This window comes from Saccopteryx bilineata, chromosome 2, assembly GCF_036850765.1.
Source record: "Saccopteryx bilineata isolate mSacBil1 chromosome 2, mSacBil1_pri_phased_curated, whole genome shotgun sequence".
Classification (NCBI taxonomy): Eukaryota; Metazoa; Chordata; class Mammalia; order Chiroptera; family Emballonuridae; genus Saccopteryx; species Saccopteryx bilineata.
Genome location: NC_089491.1, coordinates 138,178,614 through 138,202,155, shown reverse-complemented (window position 1 = coordinate 138,202,155; position 23,542 = coordinate 138,178,614). Strand labels below are relative to the sequence as shown.

The following is a 23,542-nucleotide window of genomic DNA, read 5'->3' as shown; positions in this document are numbered from 1 at the left end:
TTATAAATTCATATATAACTTCATATTAAACTTATCTTGAAATTTAGATCTGGATGATTAATATTACACATTTTCTTTTTTTTCTCTACCTACAGATTGTGTAATGCGTAATATTAGACACTTTAAAATTTATGTTACATTTTATACTATTGTAACTTTAATTATTCAACTTTTCTTCTGTTTTATTATTTTTATTTTCTAACATCTTAGTTTTTTTTATTTTTGTTTATTCCATGATGGTAAATGTCATTGAGGAATAATTAGAAAAACATTTTTCTTCTTATTTAAGGAATAGTATCAGAGAGGAAAATTAGCCCTAGTATCTCATATCGACCACCTCTTTCACATTAATGAATCTTAAGTATATACATTGATTGATTGATTTTCTTGTTCATCTTTTGGATGGGGAAGTAAGTGACCTATTAAGTGATTGAGAGTTGAAATAGAGTATTATGTCAGTACTTACCTTCACTCCCTTTTTTCAGACATAGATGAAGGAGATGCTTGTATAGTTTAGATATACTATGTTTCTAAGTCTAATTAGAGCCTCAGATGATTTTGAAAAGAAAGGGGGTAATCACAAATGTGTCCGGGTTGGCAGAGTGGTTTACCACAGCATCCCAAATTTCCTTTTCGGTGTTTGTTTTAACAGACTAAATTTAGCAGGAGTAACTCCTTTCTTCAACTAGTGTGACTGTCCTCATTAGCAGCCAGCTGTGGCAGTATTCTTGTTTAATTTAACGTACTGTCCAGGCCACACAGAAGGTAGGAAATAGCACTGCTGTGGAATGCCCTCACCATGTGGTCTCTGGCACTTGATTAAACTTATAAAATGCGTTCCTGGGAGTAAGACTGCCTATTTCTCAAGTGTCTTTTTTTCTTTCATTATTTTCTCTTCTGTTCCTCTTACTTGGGGATTTTACTTCCTGTCTACATGGATTTTTCTGTCCCATGAAATAAATTATGTTTTAGGCTCTTTTCTCAATTTAGTCCTCCCCTGTATTCTGTCTTGCATAAATTCTTGAAAATTTCTATCACGTGGATGCTAATTTGGAATGATTTAAAATGATGGTATAGTTTGGGTCCTAACTTTTATATTTCTTTGGACATTGTGAGAATTTGGCTTTGAGACTTAACCATCTTGAACTTATCCTTTAAAATTTATTGATGCTGTTTCTTTAGCATTGTGAGTGTCTGTCATTCCTAATCTCTGTTCTTCACATTTATTGTCCTTGATTTTGAGTAGCTTTCTGAGTAGCTTGTCTATCTAGATTTTAAGCTCTTGAAAATAATTAATTTTATTCTTCCTTCTTTATAGTTGACAAAATGTAAAGCATAATGCCTTGTAGGTATTATGTACTAATGAGTATGTTAGAATTACTTAATTGTGACAGGGTCATTGATTATTCCATTGTAAACAGTTTCTGCCAGCTCTCCTGTTCATTTGTGGAATAGGAAAGTTTTATTTAAATTTAATTGTCATATAATTAATGGTCATGTATTAGCTAGAATGTTAGGAACTTAAAAATAATTATACTTTAAAATGTTTAACAATGTTTATGGTAAGTAGTCATTTCTTTGTCCTAATTTATTTGAAAATATTTAAATAATAAAAATATTGAGTATCTTTAGTATAATATATATTATCAATATAAAATTATTTTTTTATTTTTATTTTATTTCATTTTATTTTTTTTGTATTTTTCTGAAGTGAGAAGCAGGGAGGCAGAGAGACAGACTCTGCATGTGCCCGACTGGGATCCACCAGGCATTCCCACTAGGGGGTGTTGCTCTGTTGCAACTGGAGCCATTCTAGAGCCTGAGGCAGAGGCCATGGAGCCATCCTCAGCACCCAGGCCAACTTTGCTTCAGTGGAGCCTTGACTATGGGAGGGGAAGAGAGAGACAAAGAGAAAGGAGAGGGGGAAGGGTGGAGAAGCAGATGGGTGCTTCTCCTGTGTGCCCTGGCTGGGAATCAAACCTGGGACTTCCACACGCTGGGCCAATGCTTTACCAGTGAGCCAAATGGCCAGGGCCTGAAATTATTTAAGAAATAATTTTACATGCTTTCAAATTTTCACTCATTGTTTTAATATACACTCTGAATATTAAACATTTAACCATAATAACTTTACTAGTTTCCAAACAATGATCACACAATATACCATGATAGTTACTGTTTTGCCACTTGCTATTATATATTATTGCTTTTTCTTTATTTAAAGAAAATAATTATTTTTGAAAATGAGGGAAAGTGAGGAATCTGGCATTGCTGGGTTTATGTATTGTCTCTTACTATCTGTGATTTTGAAAAAAAATTTCAACCCTTTGAGTTTCTTCCTTATATGCAAAAGTGAAAGAGTAACAACAAACTCATAAGGTTGTTATAAGGGTTAAATGAGATAATGAATTACGTAGCACAGTGCCTAGCACAAAGTAGGTTGCTCAGTAGTTTCTTGTCTAAACATTATACTAAGCATTTTGGGAATGTCAAAGGCAGGATCACATAGTCCCTACTGACAGTTGTTTTATTCACCAGGTAACTATGGAGCAATTGATTGGTGTGTTTTTCAGATAGTATTAGCATTATCCTTGTGTGCTATGGTGTGAAATAGTGTGGGAAGCATGCTGCAGACAAGTTCAGCAGGAGGAGCAATCAGAGTAATTTCATTGTAATCAGAAAGATGGGATGATCTAACCTGGAGCATATGGTAGGAAGGTCAAAATTACAGGAGAAAGTGGTTCCATGTTGGTATAATTAAATTACCAAAGCCACTGAGATAGAAGTATTTGATAGAATGAGGATTATTTGATTTTAATTAAAAAACAAGTATCTGTAAAGACAGTATAGACTAGGGCCTAATTATGGAGGGATAATTATTAGTAGTAATAATTAAAAAGAATTAATATGCTTTGTTATGAGTTGTCTTTATGAAAGTCAAAAATGGACTTTATTGCAAAATTAAATTATGGGTATTACCATAAATTATGATAATAAGCTTGCTTGTTTTCCTCTCATTATATAAGTAGCCAAGTCTGATTTTGAATTGATGAAGATAGTACACAGATAAAATTTCTTGAATTATTCTTTACTAATACATTTAAGAAGTACACTGCTATTGTTTAGCTCATTAAAAAAATATGTTGATTTTACCATGGTATTATCTCAGCAAGAATATGGGTTTTAAGAGCTTGACCATTATACTTATGCTGTATGTCTTTTTTATTTTTTCATTTTTAAATTCTTAAAGTATTTGGCATCATTATATTGGGATCATTTAAATGATTTTAAGTTCCTTAAATATCATTTTGTACATACAATAAGATTACCAACTTACATCCATTTTTATAAATATAAATAACTGTAACAGGAAAATATCCATGATTAGTAAAATTTCTTTATACTATTTTTAAAAAATATATATTTAAATTTTTATAGGTTGACTTATAGAAGATTAAATAAATACTTGTTTTTAACACTATAAATTTGTTTCTTGCTCAAAGAAAATATTAAAATATTATATAAAAGCCAAGAGAACTTGTCAGTGTTGGTGATTATGTTTTCCTGTATTGCAGGTAATCTTTGATCTTTCACCACAGCAGAAGGATTGGCAGAGGTAATGAGAAGACACAGTATTGTGGTCCATGGAAATCTAGATTCCATTTGTCTATTTTCTCTATTGTGAATTACTCATAGATTAGCCTATTTCTGTAGGCATTTCTCTGGATGAAACATTAGCAGAATATGGTATACAATATAATCTTTATACTTTCAGATCTTAGACTAGTCATATTAATTCTATCTCTAGCACACTTTGAATCATGAGTAAATGTTAGTTTTCATTTATTATTTTATTTAAACATTTTTAAAAATTTACTGATTTTAGAGAGAGAAGAGGGAAAGAGAAAAATGTCAATTTGTTCCAATTATTTATGCATTCATTGGTTGGTGTTTTTTTTTTTTTTTTGACAAAGAAAAGAGAGAAAAAGAGGGACAGATAGGGACAGACAGACAGGAAAGGACGGAGATGAGAAGCATCAATTCTTCATTGCAGCTTCTTAGTTGTTTAGTGCTTGCTTTCTTATATGTGCCTTGACAGGATGGGGTGGGGCTAAGGCAGAGTGAGTGACCCCTTGCTCAAGCCAGTGACTTTGGGCTTCAAGCCAGGAACCTTTGGGCTCAAGCCAGCAACCATGGGGTCATGTCTACGATCCCACGCTTAAGACAGTGACTCCTTGCTCAAGCTGGTGAGCCCGTGCTCAAGCCCGATGATCCCGTGCTCAAACCAGCGACTTCGGGGTTTGAAACCTGGATCCTCCGTGTCCCAATCCAAAGCTCTATCCACTGTGCCACCGCCTGGTCAGGCTCATTGGTTGATTCTTGTATGTACCCTTATTGGGGATCAAACCGTGTAACTTGAGCAGGATGACACACTAACCACTGAGCACCTTGCCAGGGCCTATTTAAAAATTTTAAAATGCTATATATGACCATTGTTTAACATTCAGTTTGAACAGAAAGGATATAAAGTAAAAGTTAAAGCGTCCTCATCATTTCATAAATCTAGTACTAATGACTAGTGGGTAATAACCAGGGTTGAATTTCTTGTCTAGCCTTGTAGAAATTTTCTTTCCATATATCATTTTCTATATGTTTGCATATTTTTTTATTTTTTTCTAATGTAAATGGGATCATTGCATATGTTTTGTTCTGTAACTTTTTTTTCATCTAACGTGATATTTTTTATGACTTATTTAAAAATTTTATTTTTAGAGTAGTTTTTTGTTCACAGCAAAAGTACAGATTTCCCAACTATCTCCTGCTCCCACATCACCATTATCAACATCTGACCTTTGAGTGATACACTTCATACAATCTTTGAAACTATACTGACACATCATTATCACTCAAAGTCCAGAGTTTGGGTTCATGCTCACTGTTATACTGTCTTTGAGTTTTGACAAAAGTATAATGACATATGTCTCCTCTTACAGTATCCATAGAATATTTCACTGCCCTAAAAATCCTTTGTGTTTTGTCTATTCTTTCTTCCTTCCTTTCTGTGTATAACTTTTGTTCTTGCTGAGTTTGAACTTTAATACAGATGACTTTGAATGTTAATTATTTAAAGATATAGAATTGAAGAAGGAGAAATAGGATTATATCTGAGGATACAAAATCATTGCTGAAAATGGTAGGAGATAATATGGCCCAAAGGTAGACCAGCTAGAGGCAAAGGCTTTTTTTGGCTTTGTTGTTTAGAATAAGTAATTTCACAAGAACATAAGAATCTTGTATAAAAAATCTTCAAGCAACTAATTTATTCTTTGCGGCTAGGTGTATTTAAATATATATATATCTTATCTATCTATCTATCTATCTATATCTCTATATATTTATATATATATGCATGGGTTCTCAAATATATACTTTGTTTTTTACAGTCCTCTGCGTTATGTGCTGATATTCTTTTTAAAAGCTACAGGTAGAGTGTAATATCTTATTTAGGATGCTCTTGTCATAGAATAAAGTTCTGGTTTATTAAGAAAAGGAGCCCTGGCCGGTTGGCTCAGCGGTAGAGCGTCGGCCTGGCGTGCGGGGGACCGGGGTTCGATTCCCAGCCAGGGCACATAGGAGAAGCACCCATTTGCTTCTCCATCCCCCCCCCCCTCCTTCCTCTCTGTCTCTCTCTTCCCCTCCCACAGCCAAGGCTCCATTGGAGCAAAGATGGCCCGGGCGCTGGGGATGGCTCCTTGGCCTCTGCCGCAGGCGCTAGAGTGGCTCTGGTCGCAGCAGAGCAACGCCCCGAAGGGGCAGAGCATCGCCCCCTGGTGGGCATGCCGGGTGGATCCCGGTCGGGCGCATGCGGGAGTCTGACTGTCTCTCCCCGTTTCCAGCTTCAGAAAAATACAAAAAAAAAGAAAAAAAAAAAAAAAAAAAAAAGAAAAGGAGACACAGGCAATATTAAATGGCACCGTGGCCTGATTTGGAGTGAGAATTGGATGCCCGTGCTGTGGCTTATATCCCAGTAATTTCTCCCTTTAAGTCTATCAGTTCTACTCTGTGGCCCCTTATTTGTCTTATTATTTTTGTATCTATAACATTTTATTCAATTCCTGACAAAAATATAATAATTTTGTAGTTACTGCATGCATGAATGAAAGATGAATTTAGATACTCAGGTGAACTAAAGCTGCTTGTTGGTGACTCAGACAGCACGGCCATTATTGATGGAATCAGATTTATTGTGGCACCCTCCTATTAGACCTGTAGCCACTCTACCTCACTCTTCCTGCTTTCCAGGAAAAGGACCAAAGGAAGCATGGTGCTTTATTTGAGAGTTAAGTCCTGTAATACTAAGTGTATGCCTTAGTTAAATTGTCTATATTTTGAAGACAGGGTTGGCTTTCTCTGTGCATACTGTACTTATGGACTACTGCTTGTTTGTGTTATATCAGGATGCTGCAGCTGATTCAGAGTAGACTGCAGGAAGAACACTCGCTTCAAGATGTGCTATTTAAAAGTGCTTTTAAGAGTTCAACAGCACTTCCACCAAGGTAAGGTGTATATTTTAAATGCACAACTATTTATTATGAATTTACCTTGACATAATTTTAGTATGGATTTAGTTCTCTGAATCTCGTATTTCTCAGAGAAAATGTAATCATTATGTTTTTTGAAGATGTCGTTCTCTTCTTAAGTTTATAGCCTGTGATATTGATTAGGATTATCACAAATACAGTTGATCCTAGAACAACATGGATTTGAGCTGTCCACTTGTATGTAGATTTGTTTCAGTAACTAACTACCTGTACTATTTCCCATCTGTAATTGGTACTCCACAGCAGTGGGGGGCCAGCTGCCATTTTATACAGCGGGCTTGAGCATTAGCAGATTTTGGTCCTCAAGTCGTGGAACCAGTCCCTTGCAAATACTGAAGGACGACTCTGTCAAGTTCTGGTGGAGTCAAAAGTTATACATGGATTTCAGAGCACCTTGTGTTGTTCAAGGGTACGCTGTATCTCATTTTCATTAAATTTTTCTCTTTTATGTGGTATGGTATACCCTTATATAAAATTACATTGTATTTTAAGACTAAGTTAATTGCATTTTCCAAATAAGTTAATTGCATTTTCCATTATGATGACATAAATTTTGATTAGGAATTTTGTGTTTCTGTTTTACTTTTTTTCTTTTTTAGATGAGAATAACTGATATTTGGAAATGCTTGAATCATGAAATTTTATATTTTTATATTTTATATTTATATCTTAAATTTAAATTTAAAACTATACAGAGGTTTTACACTTGCTTTACAGTAAACTGTCATTACCTGTTTGAATGTAGACAGCCTTTCTCTTACCTGTTCTTCTTCTCATCCACCCCCAGGCCCCTGAGGTGCCAGGGTCAGATCATAAGAGTGTGTCTGTTGGAATGATTCTTTATTTTTAATCTTTTTCTACTATGGGATTTAGTCCTTTGGTTTGATTTGAAGAACCATGGAATTTTAGATTTGTGTAAATATAATATATGTAATTTTTTCCAGTTTTTAGATTTTGTTTAGGTGAATTTACTTCTATACATTTATAAAAAAGCTCTTCCAAAAAAACTGCTCTTCTATTTTTTACATTTACAATGTTACCTGAAAACTCTTTACAGATCAATATTGGTGGCAACATAGAAGGTGCTGTAATTAACCTTAACATATCTTATAATAGGGAAGATGACTCCTCCCAGCCTCCAGACGCATGCAGAATCCATGGTCATCTGTATGTCAATAAAGTAGCAGGGAATTTTCACATAACTGTGGGCAAGTATGTTCTTTTCACCTACTGAAAATACTTCAGACAGGTTGAGCTTGGTTAAAAGTAAATTCTTTGCTAAAATAATAATATATGACTGACTATAAAGGATTGCTTAAAGTGTTGTGTATGTGTGGGGTTTTTTTGTTTGTTTTTTTAATTTTAGTGAGAGGAGGGGAGGTAGAGAAACAGACTCCTGCATGCACCCTGGCCAGGATCCACCTGGCAAGCCCACTAGGGGGCGATGCTCTGCCCATCTAGGGCCCTTGCTTTATTGCTCAGTAATGGAACCATTTTTTTAGAACCTGACGCAGAGGTCATGGAGCCATCCTCAGGGCCAAAGGCCAACTTGCTCAAGCCAATCAAGCCATGGCTATAGGAGAAGAAGAGAGAAGTGGGGGTGGGAGGAGTGGAGAAGCAGATGGTGGCTTTTCCTCTGTGCCCTGATCAGGAGTCGAACCCCAGACATCCACACACCAGGTGAATACTCTACAACTGAGCCAACCAACTAGGGCTCTTATCTATATTTTTGATGTCTTAAGATTGATGTTCTGGGCTTTAATCTCAGGATAAAGAAGACTACTAACTTTAAATACTACTTCAAAACAAAAGAAAGACAGTCATGCCATATTTTATATATTAAAGTAAATGGGCTGTAGTTAAATAGGAATTAAAACCTACATACCAAGTTTTAGTAGCCTCAAAACTCTTACACATTTCATTAATTGGTACATTTTGTTGGGTGATGTTAGGTATTTGTTTTTTCTGTTTAGCGACCATCACCAAAATGTAAACCCTAACTAGTTTGAGGCAAGTATTTTGATGTAGTTATTAATTAGTAGTGTTTGGGGAAAAAGTTAAATTAGGTAAAAGTTAAGGAAAAATATTAGACCATCTACCTTCATGAGGAGCGCCCAGCACAGAAACGTTATACAATGAGTACTCAGTTGATTTCTAAATAATAAGTAGATTCTCTTGTCCTCACTCCCTTTCTCCTTTCGTTCCTTCCTTCCTCCCACCCGTCTTGAATTGGAAAACTGAATAATTCTTCATTATTAAAGACATTTTTAAAGTGCCATATTTTTTGCTCCATAAGATGCACTTTTTTCCTCCCGAAAGTGGAGAGAAAATGCCCGTATGTCTTATGGAATGAAAAATATGGCATTTTATTAAATATTTTAACACACCATTTGGCTCAGTTTTTTTTTTTTTTTTCCTCCTTAAAACCCTAGGTGTCAGGTGCATCTTACGGAGTGAAAAATACGGTACTTGCTATATGCTAAAAAAAAATACTCATGCTAGATACTAAGGATGAAACAGAAAGAAACAAAGTGTTTTTGTTCCTAAGGTACTGACAGTCTGAGAGAATCTAAACTTTAAACAGCAAATTGCACTAATAACTATTTAATTACAGTTGTATTTAAGATATAAAAGAGAAGTATAGATGATAAGAAACTATGTAACAAGGTATTATCTGACCTTTGCACGTCAGCAGAGGCTTTATTGAGGAAAACTGTAATAGTGTTCAGACCAGTGAATGAGTACCAATTTTATATATAAAGGAGAGGAGGGTATGGGGGCTGAGGGGAACAGTGGCTGGAGATTATATATACATGGATTTAGAGAGAGCGAGTGTTAGACATTTGTGCAAAATTATTCCGGTGTTTACATGATCCGGTCAAACATTTGTACCTGGTGTCCCACTCTTTATTGTTCATTTATTGTTGTTTTGTTACTGCTACCAGCACCCATTCTCTCCGTTCCAACCTGTAGCTGAGAATCTTAGAATTTCTTGGTATCATACAGACAAATAACAGTTGGCTCAAAGACACTTAGAAGATTATATTACATCTTTGGATACAAACAATATTTTACTCCAAACCCAACTGAAAGGGGGCAACTTTGGCAAATGTTGCATGAGCCTTCATATGATGGCCATTGTTCCCAGTTTCCTTCTCTCTTCATTGGTAACTCATACCAGCAATGAAAGAGGCCCAGCAGGAAAGCGTTTGGTTTGCATCTTACCCTTATTATAATATTTCTGAGGTATCCTGTAAACCACTCTTAATTTTTTGGTACTAGGTTTGTCAAATTCAATATTGATTTTTTTTAAGACTTCTCATTACCTCTCAGGCACAGTATTGTTCTCAACTGTATTATAAAGGATAAATATTTATTTTAATATGTAAATCCTTAAGCATGACTACATTAGAGAAGGTAATGAAGTAGGCAGATGCTTGCCACTTATATGTGCAATCATTACGACAGCTGCAAATGCAGACTGAGACAGATGTGTTGGCCGCTCAAATATCATGAATGGTATTTCTGTTGACGAAGTGATATTCTGAAATAGTGAACAATTTCTTTGTAATACAGTGAACGGAACAAAATATAACATTTTCTCTGTTTCTTGGGAAATTTAGTATATTGAAACTACAACAGAGGACTTTGTAGAGATAAGTTAAGTTATAGACTCAGATTATTATTATACGTAGGTTTTTCAGCTACGTAAATGGCACTTAGTTTTGGAAGTCATGCAGGATGTGGGGCAGTGTTGTTTTGTGTGAGACTGTACCTTGCAGATGCCTTGCTTCCCTGGCTGCTGTCCGCTAAATGCCGAGAGTAACTGCTTCCCAAATTGTGACAACCGAAATGCCTCTCCTGGTGCCTCCCAATTTTTAACAAGCTTCTTTCACTGAAATTTATGTGGAATAATATATAATATCATAGCAAATGAAAGATAGATGAAATTCAAGTTTCAATATCCAAAATTAAATTTTACTGGAACGTAGTCATGCTCATTTGAAGTTTGTGAAAATTTACTTATGTACCTAACTATATAGTATATTCAGTTTTACATCTTGGCCTACAAAGCCTAAAATATTTACTGTCTAGTTCTTTATAGAAAAAGTTTGCCAACCCCAATTAATTGTGTTGCTGAGATGAGTAGACTTACCTACTTAAGTCATAGGCCAAGTGTGTTTGTATATTATTTTATATTGAGAAAATGATAAGACTTAGAAAAGACCCCTTTTCAGATTGTAATTAGTTATTTATTTAAATGTTATTACTTTAATCTTCTCTCCTCCTTTCAGGGCAATCCCACATCCCCGAGGTCATGCGCATTTGGCAGCACTTGTCAACCATGACTGTAAGCAGTTTCTGAAATTTTTTGCCATGAAGATGTCCTTGAAAAAAAAGTGTGGTTTTTATTTTTTATTTAACTTTTAGTGCAGATGCAAAGTAGAGCTTTGAAAGTGGGCTGTTTTGAAAACATATCCATAGGAGAAAATAAATGATTAATTTTATTCACTCTAATCCATTTTCTCCTGTTTCTAAGCTACCTGTATTTCTGTTTAGTCATAGCTCAGAAGTTACCAAGGGTAGGAAGGAGAGCCTTGGTGTGCTTTATATTACTTTGTGCACTTTTCTGCTAATATTTATGGACAATGAAGGAAATATATTTGAAGTTTATTTCAATATGTAAATATTTATGGACATATACAACATGTACATATAAAGCATTCAAGTTAGTTGCTTGTAATGATTGTCAAAAAGTTAGTTTTTAAAGTCTGCTTTAGACAAAAACAAGTAGTAAAATTCATAGAAAAATCATTTGTTCCCTTTTTGCAGTGTATTCAAAATATATCTGATCAGTTTCATTATTTGGGTTCGTGAACATCCCAGCTGCACTAACACCATCCCATTACCACGTGATTGGGACCAGGAACAACTGATTTTCGGGGTTATCAGGATTAGGTGTAATATTATTTTTTAATCCTTAATTTGCATCTAATTGTGAAATTTGAGATATAACATTTCATCATAATTTACTTACCCTCATATATGTAATTTCCATGAATTTTTCTCAAAATTAATGTAATTTTTAAAACTATATTGTTACATCTGCAGATTTTAGATGTTTTTATCTGAAACTAGGTAACAATGTGAACCCATCTGTAATATGTGTTTTGACTAATAATAATTTCTCTACTTAATTGGTTTTATTTTTTGCCTCAGCGTACAACTTTTCTCACAGAATAGATCATTTGTCTTTTGGAGAGCTTGTTCCAGGAATCATTAATCCTTTAGATGGAACTGAAAAAATTGCTGTAGATCGTAAGTACTTAATACTTACTGTTGGAGTTTGCATGTAGGCAGTTGTTCTTATGTTTATATTATTAATACATTTTTAATAATCCTCTTCTTAAGCCCCTTTTAACAGATAAATAGATAAATCTTTTAAGTGGTTTAAGTGGCTGATAGCCTTTAAGTGGAGATGTGTATGGGGAGACTTTATACTAGAAGTGGGTGAAATTTAAATGTTTAGAAATGAGCCATAGAACAGATTTAGCAATTAGAGTTAAATGTAGGCTAGAGTAAAATTTAAAGGTTCTATAAATGTATGAAAGGTTAACGTGTTAATAAGGTATAACTGCTTTCCCATATTCACAGAAAAAGAATTAGAACAAAAGACAGTTTCAACATTCTAAGAAGACTTTTCTTCTTTGTATAGGTTCAAAGTTCTAAAGTGCATATTTACAATTTTAGAAACCTCTGGAAAATTTTACAAACATCAGAAACCTAGAGTTATTCTAAAATGGTTTGGTTATTAACACAGAAGTGCACATTATAGTACAGGTACCTTTTATTACTGTTTGTTTTAACTTTCTAGTCCACATAAAATTTCTGTTTACTCAAATATAGGTGGACTTCATTATTTTTTACTCTTGTAGCAAGTAATCTATTCTTGAATTTCCTGCTGATGGTTTCTGGTTGCCTTTCTTCTCAAATAGTCATATTATCTGACATGTCCCACCTGTAGGAATTTTTAAGGATGTCTAAAGCTTCCTGTGCTAGTAGAAATTTGAAATGCTAACCTTTGCAAAACTGAAATTAAAGATTTAATTTTTTCTTAGTTCAAATAGATTTATTAATATTATGTTTGGTATTTTCCTCTTGTGGCATAGTGTTATAGTCAGATGCATTAAAGATGTTTTGCTTAAAATACTGACTTACATTCATAACTATTTTACATTTGCATGGGAATGTTTTCACTTAAGGACACTTGAATATACTAAATTTGGAAATGTGAGTAGAAATTATAAACTGTATTCATTATAATCTCATCTTTAATCTTAATGTAAATGTTCACTCTTCACCAAAATGAATTAAATATTAACTTAAGAGATGCTTTTTTGAAAACATGTTGGTCTGACTGACTCATAGATGGGGAGCAGCTGACAGTGGTGGGTGAGAGGGAGAGAGGGATCGAGCAAAAGAAAGACAAAAAAGAAAAAACTCAAGGATATGGAAAAAACATGTTGGTTAATATGTTGTTTCAAGATGCTAAAATGAACTATAAATTTTTGTACAGCAATGATTCTCAATATAAACAGATTAATTTTGATAGGCTCTCTTTAAGTCTACTTCTCTCCAAGTTCAGAAAGATTAGTAGGTGTCTGGCTGGGTAGCTCAGTTGGTTGGAGCATTGGTCTGAAGTTCAGGGGTTGCGTGTATGATCCCTGGTCAGGGCACATACAGGAATGGATTGATGTTCCTGTCTCTCTCTCTGTCCCCCTCCCTTCCTCTCTGGCTAAAGTAAAAATAAAAAATAAAAAGACTAGTACGTGTTTATAGTTATGTATAAAATGAATTTATTTGTAAAACACCTAAAACTAAGCACAGATAGAGCAATTCACCTTGCATCAAAGAACAACTTAAAGGGTAAAACTGAAGACCATCCACAGCTGATGTGCCATCTGTCAGTGGCAGACAGAGTCGATCCCCTTTCACTGTAATATTGTCTGTGATAATACTTAGGGTAATAAGTTGAAATTAATGAGAGGCTGGTCATAAACTCTTTGAAAATTACAGTGGTTCAAATAAGAAAGAAGTGGTGAGGTTGAAACAGGCTTTGGTTTATGATGTAGAGACTAGATTAATACTAGTGTGTGAAGGAACCGTTCTGCATACCTCTCTCCCTTCTATCTGCAGTTTTACCCTTCCCTCACCTATTCAGAGTACATGGTGGTAAGAGACAGAGAAACTGGATTAATAAAAATAAACATTCCTTTATGCTGAGCAAACACACATACACGGCACACAAAAGTGTATAGTGTATGCTTCCATTTATATGAAATTCTAGATTAGGCAAAACTAGTCCGTGACAACAGAAGGAAGATTAGTGGTTGCTCCAGGGCCAGAGATGGGGGGAGTGTACTGCAGAGGGATACAAAGGCACTTTTTGAAGTGATGAAAATGTTTTATATTTTGATTGTGGTGGTAATCATATGGGTGGATACATTTGTTAAAATGTATCAAACCATACTTATAAAATTGATATTTTATTCATGTACACAGTTTTAATAGACAGTTATTACCATATGCTGTAAAGTATACCTGTTTGCAGGTCAAACATAAGGAGGTACTGTTACTTACCTAGTTGAAATTATAATAGATATATTTAATTCTAAATTTTTTAGACTTTAGATCTAGAGAATTAATGTTTTGTATTATGTGAACAGTAAATTGTTTAAAATTAATAATTGGTAATATACTTGTATGTATGACTTGTTTAAATGTAGACATGCCAAATGACTATAAATATGATCCTTTTGAGTACACAGTAACCCCAGGCCATCACTGAACTGTTTCTTTTCTTATCTTTCTGCTGTGGTAACATTTTCTTGTATATTCAAAGTCTGGCTAATTCAGTTCTAGTTTATTTACATAGCTTAAGATAGTACTAGAAACTGAAAATGTATTTTGTGGTGGTTATAGTATTGTAACTTTATTCTTATTAGTTTCTGTACTATAGAATGCTACTTTTATTTTCCATATCTGATATAAGGATGTTAATGATTACAAAGGTATCAGTGACTAGATAGCTTATAAAAGATGTGTATGTGACCATTTTATGACTAGATATCTTATAAAAGATGTGTGTATGTGACCATTTTATGCTCACTGAGAACTTGTTTTATCAAGTATTAGTATATAGATTTCATTAATGTTTTAAAAATTTATTTTTGTTTGACATTAAGTCATCAGTAGCATTAAATTTCAGGATAAGTATATTTAATAGGAGGAGGATATATTTGGTAGTAGTTTTGTTGTTACTGGATTGACGGGGAAAACACACATTTTGTTTTTATTCTAGACAACCAGATGTTCCAGTATTTTATTACAGTTGTGCCAACAAAACTACATACATACAAAATATCAGCAGACACTCATCAGTTTTCTGTGACAGAAAGGGTAAGTTAAATCCAACTGATAAAATGATTTTTTAAAAGTATTTTATAGTCCTCCTCCTACAAAATGAGGTAGTAGTTCTAGTTGGTGCTCTCCCACATTTACAATTTGTGGAAATTTTGAAATGCATTAACATTTTATTTTAAGACGATATAATATCAGAAACGAGTATTAATATGAAAAGAAGTCGATTTTTTAAATTCAGAAGGTTTTCTGTTCAACTATGTCAAAATTGTTCAACTGTGATATATTAATTATTTTATTCTAATATCTTAATTTTGTAATGTTTTCTCTTGTGTTGGTATAAACAGTTTCCTTATTTGCCAGCAGATTCTCTGGTTTCTATGTTATTTTTCAATTATGATATCTAACCTGGGGCATGCACGGTTCTTGTGGCTCAGATAACAGATTTTGAGGATTTGTATTCTTAACTTTAGCTTTGTGTTACCTAATTGAGAGGACAAGTGTTGTTGAACCTCAGGGCAGAGTGGCCTTATAAAGAAAGAGGACAGTGAGGCTGAGAGTTTCAGAAATGGACAGTTTATCATTTCTCATCTCTTCTATGGTCATGTTTTCTTATTGTTTAAGAACTGAATATTAAAATGCTGTTACTCAAAAGAATTCTAAGGCGAAATTTAATTTAAGGACTTTAAAAATTTGCTTTTCTCAATATGGAGTTTTCTTTCAGTGGTCTTATAATTTGTGGTGGCTGTGTCCTCAATAATTGTAGAATTTTCCTTAATCTTAGGAGATTATATACTGCAGATTTTAGGGGTGAAGTGTCATGTATTTATAACTTCTCACATGGTTTAAAAAATCAGGAATGTGAAACTGTATGTGTATCCACACACACACAGAGATAGAACCTAGGTAAAATATATACAACTATATATTGTGCTTTTCTGTATTTCTGCAGGCATGGGGAGAGATGAAGCTATCCATTGTATTATTTATAATAATAGAATACTAGAAACAACCCAAGTGGTACATCACACAATGGGGAAACATGCAACTTTAAAGAGAGAGAGAAAGAAAGATATCTGTATACTGATACGAAATTACCTCCACAATATATTTTAAATAAAAAAATTAATTAAAAAAATTAAGTCCCAGAGCATTCGACCATTACAAGGTGTGTTGGTGCTGATATGGTGACTAAAACAGTTGTGTTTCACTTTAAAAAAAATAGAGTAACTGGGGGTGGGAAAGTGGAGGATGAGCAGGACAGAAATGGGGAGCACTGACCTTCACTGGTCCTATAACCCAAAGGGAATCATTAGTCTTTTCTTATATGGAGACCAATCCCTGAAACATCTTTCATCCATAGTGGGGGACAGTATATTTGTAATTTTGGCACGGTTGAACATATCAGAGCTTTAAGATGAAGTCACTTTATTGGAAACTTGAACAATGGCTGTATAAGGCTCTGTTGTGTTAATAGGTAAGGGGGGTTTTGTATTCTAAAGCTTGCAGTGTACTTACAGCTTAGTCAAAATGACTGACATAAAAGTCATAACAAAGCATGGTGGTAGCATAATTGCTTTGAGCTGTAATAGAAAGTTATTAGAAAGTTTGTAAACTTGATTTTTAAAGTGTAAACAGAATGGAATAAAATAGAATTTTTCGGTGTGTACACTGTGATAAGTTTACAATTTTACTTACATTTCTTTCAAGAAAAAAATTTCTTTAAACAATGAATCAGTAGCTCAAATATTGATTATTTGTCAAGTTAATGCCTTGTTTTCTTCCTGTAATGTTATCTCATATAGTTTAAAATGAACAACAGAGAGTGCAGTTGTTTGTTTTTATATCTGATCGCAGAAAGTAAATATGATTATTTTATAAATTCTTAATAAATATAAAAAATATCAAAATATGAACTTGGTTTTTATTGATTTGCTCAATGAAGACTGTGCTCTACAGTTGTAAGCTCTTGAGTTCAGTACAAAACTTGTATGTAAAGTGATCTTTTAGAGAAAATAGGAATGGGTCTGTTTACTTGGGTGTTTCCAAAGCTCACCACACAGAGAATAACTATTTGATTATCTCTTAAGATCTTATTTTAGTAGGACAATGCATAAAGAGAATTGAATGTCCCTCTCACATGGTAGGGGTGTGGGACTTCATATTGACTGTATGTAAGTAACCACATGACCTGAGTCCTGGTTTTCTCTGCCTCCTGTCTCTGCCCTTCCCTTTGCCTTCCTCTTAGGAACGGGTCATTAACCATGCTGCAGGCAGCCATGGAGTCTCTGGGATATTTATGAAATACGATCTCAGTTCTCTTATGGTGACAGTTACCGAAGAACACATGCCATTCTGGCAGTTTTTTGTAAGGCTCTGTGGTATCGTTGGAGGAATCTTTTCAACAACAGGTTAACATTCATTCCTTTTTTTGTCTAATTTCTGAAAGTGTTGCAGACACTGAAATTAAGATGCTTTTACTTAAAAGGGGCAAGAAATATACTTTTTATGTTTTGAGGTATAAAAAACTTTTTCTTTAAGACTTAATTTCAAACCTCCAAAGTTAATTAAGCGTTAAACATAAGTTCATTGTATTTAGTGATCAAGGGAGGTTACTTAGTGAGCTAGAAAGATCCTAGAAGTGAATCTGAGTCCTGCCATTTACATAGTGATAGCCTGTATAGATCACCTGCCATTTCTGAAATTATTTTCGCAACTATTGAAAGGGAATAATAGTTTTTAACTTGCAAGTGTGTTGTAGGATGATATAAGGTGCCTAGACACAGTAGACACTTGAATGTAAATTTTTTCATTTTAAACTACAATATGTAAAACCATGTCTTATGGTTTGTGATAGGTCAGTCAGTGTTTTTTGGCCTTTTTGCCCTGAGGTAATGGGGTTCTCTCAAAGGTGATATAACTTGCAGAATTGGAATCACGAAAATTTGAGAATTAAGTACAGTAGATAAAGGAAATAGTTCTTTTTTTAACCCCCACCCCTATTCAATATTACATGGAGCTGGGTAGTTTATATACTTTGAATTATATTTTTGAGATGAATGACTAGCTTTTCTTATAGAAGTCTTTGTCACTGCTTCATTTAAATGCATTTAAATTTGTGGTGCTGGTAGTATTTGTTTTTCAAAATTATGTGAGTGTGAGTGTGAGATGTATTAAGCACACTTGCAAAGATTGTTTTGTCAAGGGAATAAATTATTTGGTCTTGTAATTTTGAAAAGAAATTAATTTGTTTTATTTTTTTTCCTTGTTGAAATTTATTTATTTGAACTTATTGAAGTGACATTGATTAGTAAGGTATTATAGGTTTCAGGTGTACAATACAATTCTATAATATATCACCTGTATATTGTATTGTGTGTTCACCACTTCAGGTCACCATTTATAGGGGGAAGTAGGAGAGGGTAAAGGGAAGATAAATGATAAAAATTCATTTCTTTTAAAATTTAACTGTCTTGCTATTTTTAATTGTGGGAGTGAGTAAAGTAAACTACTTTCCTTCATTAATCTATTGTTATAATTAGTTTTATATTTTTAAATAGCAATTTAGGACATTAAAAGCATATTTTAATTAGCCTGACCTGTGGTGGCACAGTGGATAAAGCGTCGACCTGGAAATGCTGAGGTCACCGGTTCGAAACCCTGGGCTTGCCTGGTCAAGGCACATATGGGAGTTGATGCTTCCAGCTCCTCCCCCCTTCTCTTTCTCCTCTCTCTCTGTCTCTCTCTCCTCTCTAAATAAATAAATAAATAAATAAAATAAAAAAATTTTAGAAAAAGCATATTTTAATTAAAAACATTTTTAATTACAGGCATGTTACACGGAATTGGAAAATTTATAGTTGAAATAATTTACTGTCGTTTCAGACTTGGATCCTACAAACCTGTCAATTCTGTAAGTGGTATACTATAAGTGGTACTGATCTCTAACTCATGGTACCATTGTTACATCTAAATAGTATCTTTTGGTGCCCAGAAAAAAAATGCCCCAAATAAAGCATTGTGTTTAGAGGAAAGAGTGTAAGGCATAAAACTGATGCTTTGGTCTTTTTCTCCATAGGTCCCCTTTGAAGATGGCCACACAGACAACCACTTACCTCTTTTACAAAATAATACACATTAGCACCTCCTGAGTAAAGGAGAAAAACTTTTTGCCTGAGACATAAAATATTTTTTACTAATAGAATATTGTGCAATATATTCAAAGGAAAAAAATGAATGAGAAGCAGGCATCATACCTAAAATACAAAAGAAAAAAGCCCAAACTGAAACCCTGTATATGTGTGTCTGTTACAAATGCCCTGGAAGAAGCGTGCAGCTCAGAAGCCCAATGGAGTATGACTTTGAACATGACCCTTCTGACACTTCACAGCAGATGGGCAGTGCTGACATCTGGCCTTGAAGAGCCTGAAGGAAAGAAGTCAAACCACATCTGAAGATAAAGGCATTAATAGTGCTAATGTCTGCGTCCTTTTGTTTTTAAAATACGATGTCAGAATAAAATATGTAAAACATATGGAAAACTAGTCTAGACTTTAAAAAGTTGTGATCAGGTCACATTGTTGAGAATGGTACACAGGGACGGGGTCCCATGCTGTAGCCATATTAATGTTAAGCCATAATGACGAGACCCTTTATCCAGTAATTTTGTTTTATGAAGGGAACTGCTTTTCTTTAACTCTGGCTATTGACTTTTTTAACTTATTAAGGCAGTGCCATGGAAGACTAAGGTGAATTCTTACAGGGACAGGTGCATAGGTGCTATAATATGTAACAGGTGTCATTCACAAGTTGTATAGTGGGCACTTAAACAGGGAGAAGAAAGCACATTTTTTTTAAAAAAAAAGATGCAAACTTTCCTAATCTGATCATTATATTGTTGGTGTATTTTGGGAGTAAGGGGCGAGTAATAAAAAGATCCACTACTGATGATGGGAATTATCAGTTTGTAAAGTATGAACAGAAAAAGTAGAATATTTTATACATGTGGTGAGTAGGCAACAGGGTAACTTTCTATAAAATGGAGGTGTGAGGCGACTATATAAGCAAAACAAGGTAATGTCATATCATATTAAATGATGTCCATTATTCTGTAAAATTGGATGAAACAAGTATCTGCATTCAGAGTGTCCTGAATGCGATTGATTCTGTATTAGATTGTGTTGTCTGGCTTTCGTACTATTTGAGGGTTGACTTAAAAATTTCAGACTATAAAAAATTAAAAATAATGAGAGGGAGGTATCACTCAGGTGCCATTAAAAGCTTATTTGGACTATGTTTGCCAACATCAGTTTTCCTTTTGTAATAGTTAATGATAGAAGAATCATCTTAGGGAGACGGGGAAACAAAAATTCCAGGTAAGTAACAAAGCCAAGTCTGAAAAACTAGGTTGAGAGTCATGGATCTGAGAGACTAGGCTGTCACAAGTTAAGAGTGTTTCAAATGGATCTTGAAAGTGAATTAGTTTTCCTGAAAACAGTTGGGACAGTAACATAATGGAGAGGAGAAATACTGATAAAACTACTTTGTAGTAAGCTTATGCTGAGTGGTTTTTGCAGAAAATAACAGAAGCATCAGTGTTTAAAATAGTTTATCACTAAGAGCCATGAAGTTAACTGAATAACACAGGTGACGTACGTACTTTGAAAGATTTGAATCCAGAAAATTCCAAGTAATTGTGTTTTTGATTTCTTCAACTATTTCCAATTAAATTAAACTAGGAACTAATAGAACATCTTTCAAAAAGAATTTTAATTAGAATTAGGATCTTAGCTATTTTTAGACTGAATGTTGGCTCTGTGAATCTACTTCTCAGAAAGTTCAATTAAATTTTAGGTTTTTTTGTTGTTTTTTTTAATAGGAAGACAATGATTTATTGTAGAATTTCTGTTAAGATTGTAACAGTTAAATATATTTAATGTGAGTGTTAGAAATTATATACGATTTTAATTTTTAATTTTTTCAAATACTATATTGAATTTTTTTTTTAATTTATTCATTTTAGAGAGGGGGGGCGAGAGAGAGAAATAGAGAGAGAGAATGAGAGAGAGATAGAAGGGGGAGAAGCAGGAAGCATCACCTCCCATATGTGCCTTGACCAGGCAAGCCAGGGTTTTGAACCGGCAACCTCAGTGTTTCCAGGTTGACGCTTTATCCACTGCGCCACCACAGGTCAGGCACTATATTGAAATTTTAATTGAATTAGTTTATCCCATTAAAACTATGAAAGGGCCCTGGCCAGGTGACTCAGGATAGAGCACCCTCCTCCTGGTGCACTGAAGTTGCGGGTTCGATCCCTAGTCAGGGCACATACAAGAAGCAATCAGTGAATTCACAACTAAATGGAACCACTAAGGGCAACGAGCTCATGCTTCTCTCTGTCCATCCCTCTCCCCTTCATCCCCTCTCTCTCAAATCAATGGAAAAATTTAAAAAACAACTATGAATGGAATTTCTTTAAAAAATCCTGCTTTGCTTTTGATTTTAAAAGTTAAGACCACATAACACTGAATAGCAAGCTCAGATTTTTTGGCAATCAAAACAACATTCTTACCAGCCTTTTGAATGATGGATGATGTATGCCTGCATATTAAGATTTGTTAGGTGGTCATCTCACCAAGTGGTTTTTGTTTGTTTGTTTGTTTTTTTAATTGCAGAGAACACTACTGACCTATTTATTATGCACTCTGGCTTGTGCCTGGGGGTGTCTTCAGTAGGATACCTAACTTTCTTAATCCTCCTTTTTATTTCATTAGGCTATTCATAATGTCTACAATGTATGTATTTCAGCATAAATATTTTAAAAGTTGAGACCTCAAATTATATAAAAGTTTTTTTTTATTGTGTTTGCATACAGTGGCCTATAAGATGAAATATTTAGGGGAATACCTCTGCTGTGGGATTTGTACACTTTAGACGACCTTTTGGGAAAAGCTTAACTTAATATTTGTCAGAATTACAAAATCCTAATTATCAATCTAGGTTATTAATATCACATATACATTTTATGATATAAAGCACTCAATTTTTATAATTTACAAATTCAAGCAAAATTATGTTTAATACAAACAACTTTGGAATTCATAAAAGAATGACTAGATCTCTTTATTTTTTAATGGTATAAGAGGAGAGGCTATATTATACATTCTGTCTTTATGTCTCCGGTTAGTAATTCAAGTACCAAAAATAAATTTACATGCAATTTCTCTGATTCAAAATTTAAAACTTGGAATTGTGAACTTCAAGATGCATATTTTGTTTAAAAATTGCTTAAGCCCTTGCCTTAGGGGACCTTTCAAACCTCCCCTTGCCCTCTGCCCCTACTTAAGCTCTTCCCTTCTGTTTAGAGCTCTAGCCAACCCTCAGCAAGCCAAGGCGGCTACCCTTTGTCAGCTCTGTTAGGGGAGAGCCCCATCTGTTCACCTCTTCATGGTATGATGTCTGAATTAATATCCAAGTACTGGTATGTCCTTACTGTAGTCCCCCCCCCCCTTTAAATATTTCTTTAGTAATGCAATCAATTTGCATTATTTTGAGAGCAGGAAACAAACTGCCTTGGATTTTTGTTTTAGGAGAAAAGAGAACTAGCCTGGCCTGTGGTGGCGCAGTGGATAAAGCATTGACCTGGAATGCTGAGGTCACCGGTTCAAAACCCTGGACTTGTCTGGTCAAGGCGCATATGGAAGTTCATGCTTCCTGCTCCTTCCCCCTTCTCTTTCTTTCTCTCCTCTCTAATATGAATAATTTAAATCTTTAAAAAAAGAAAGAGAACTAAATAATTTAGTGTCTTAATCTTGAACATATATAGACTTAATAGAAGAATGACACGTAAAATAATTTCTTTGTCCTTTTAGTTATTTACCTGCAAGTAAGGTTTCTCATATTTAAGCTTGTCTTTCCTTATAGGAAAACTACCAGTCTTTAGATACCACTTGGTTACATTTGCTTTTGCTCCAGATGGAGCTATGTTACTGTATGAGATTGATTTTATATTTTTCATATTGATTTAGGTCTATAAACCTGTAAACAGTTGAAGATTATAATCAAAAACATTTACATAGTTCTTTTAGCAACTTCAAGTTGTACTGAATGTTTACTGATACTCAGCTAATACACGCAGTGGTGGAAAACTCAAAGCTTTTCCTCTAAGGTCCAGAGCAAGATGAGGATGCTCACCCTCACCAGCTGGGTTCAGCATGGCACTGGAAGTTCTAACCAGAGCAGTTAGGCAAGAAAAAGAAATCAAAGGCGTCCGAATCAGAACAGAAAGTAAAACTCCCTCTTTCTGATGAATTTTTATCTAAAGGAGATTAACAGCTCCTCAAAATACAACTCATTTATGCTCTATTGTGTGATTTAAGATAAAACTTAGAATAAGAAGGTATCAGGGAGTGTCTCATATTAATGACAGCTACATACCAAAGCAGACCTTCAGCAACAACTCATAAATCTGTCATAAATATAAATTCTGTTCTGTTTTCAAGCAGTTATAATACTCTGGT

General features: G+C 34.3%; 1 protein-coding gene across 1 annotated transcript in view; it reads left to right on the top strand.

Annotated features, from left to right (window-relative positions):
* Positions 1 to 21,487, top strand: part of ERGIC2 (ERGIC and golgi 2) — a 38,853-nt gene extending 17,366 nt beyond the window's left edge. Inside the window, exons 6-14 of the mRNA XM_066258031.1 lie at positions 3,576 to 3,616; positions 6,459 to 6,557; positions 7,719 to 7,814; positions 10,898 to 10,953; positions 11,823 to 11,921; positions 14,965 to 15,062; positions 17,272 to 17,434; positions 18,854 to 18,936; positions 19,102 to 21,487. Of these exons, the coding sequence (XP_066114128.1) occupies positions 3,576 to 3,616; positions 6,459 to 6,557; positions 7,719 to 7,814; positions 10,898 to 10,953; positions 11,823 to 11,921; positions 14,965 to 15,062; positions 17,272 to 17,434; positions 18,854 to 18,936; positions 19,102 to 19,164 (798 nt within the window). The 3' untranslated portion in view covers positions 19,165 to 21,487. The remainder of the gene's footprint in view (positions 1 to 3,575; positions 3,617 to 6,458; positions 6,558 to 7,718; positions 7,815 to 10,897; positions 10,954 to 11,822; positions 11,922 to 14,964; positions 15,063 to 17,271; positions 17,435 to 18,853; positions 18,937 to 19,101) is intronic.
* The last annotated feature ends 2,055 nt before the right edge of the window (positions 21,488 to 23,542 follow it).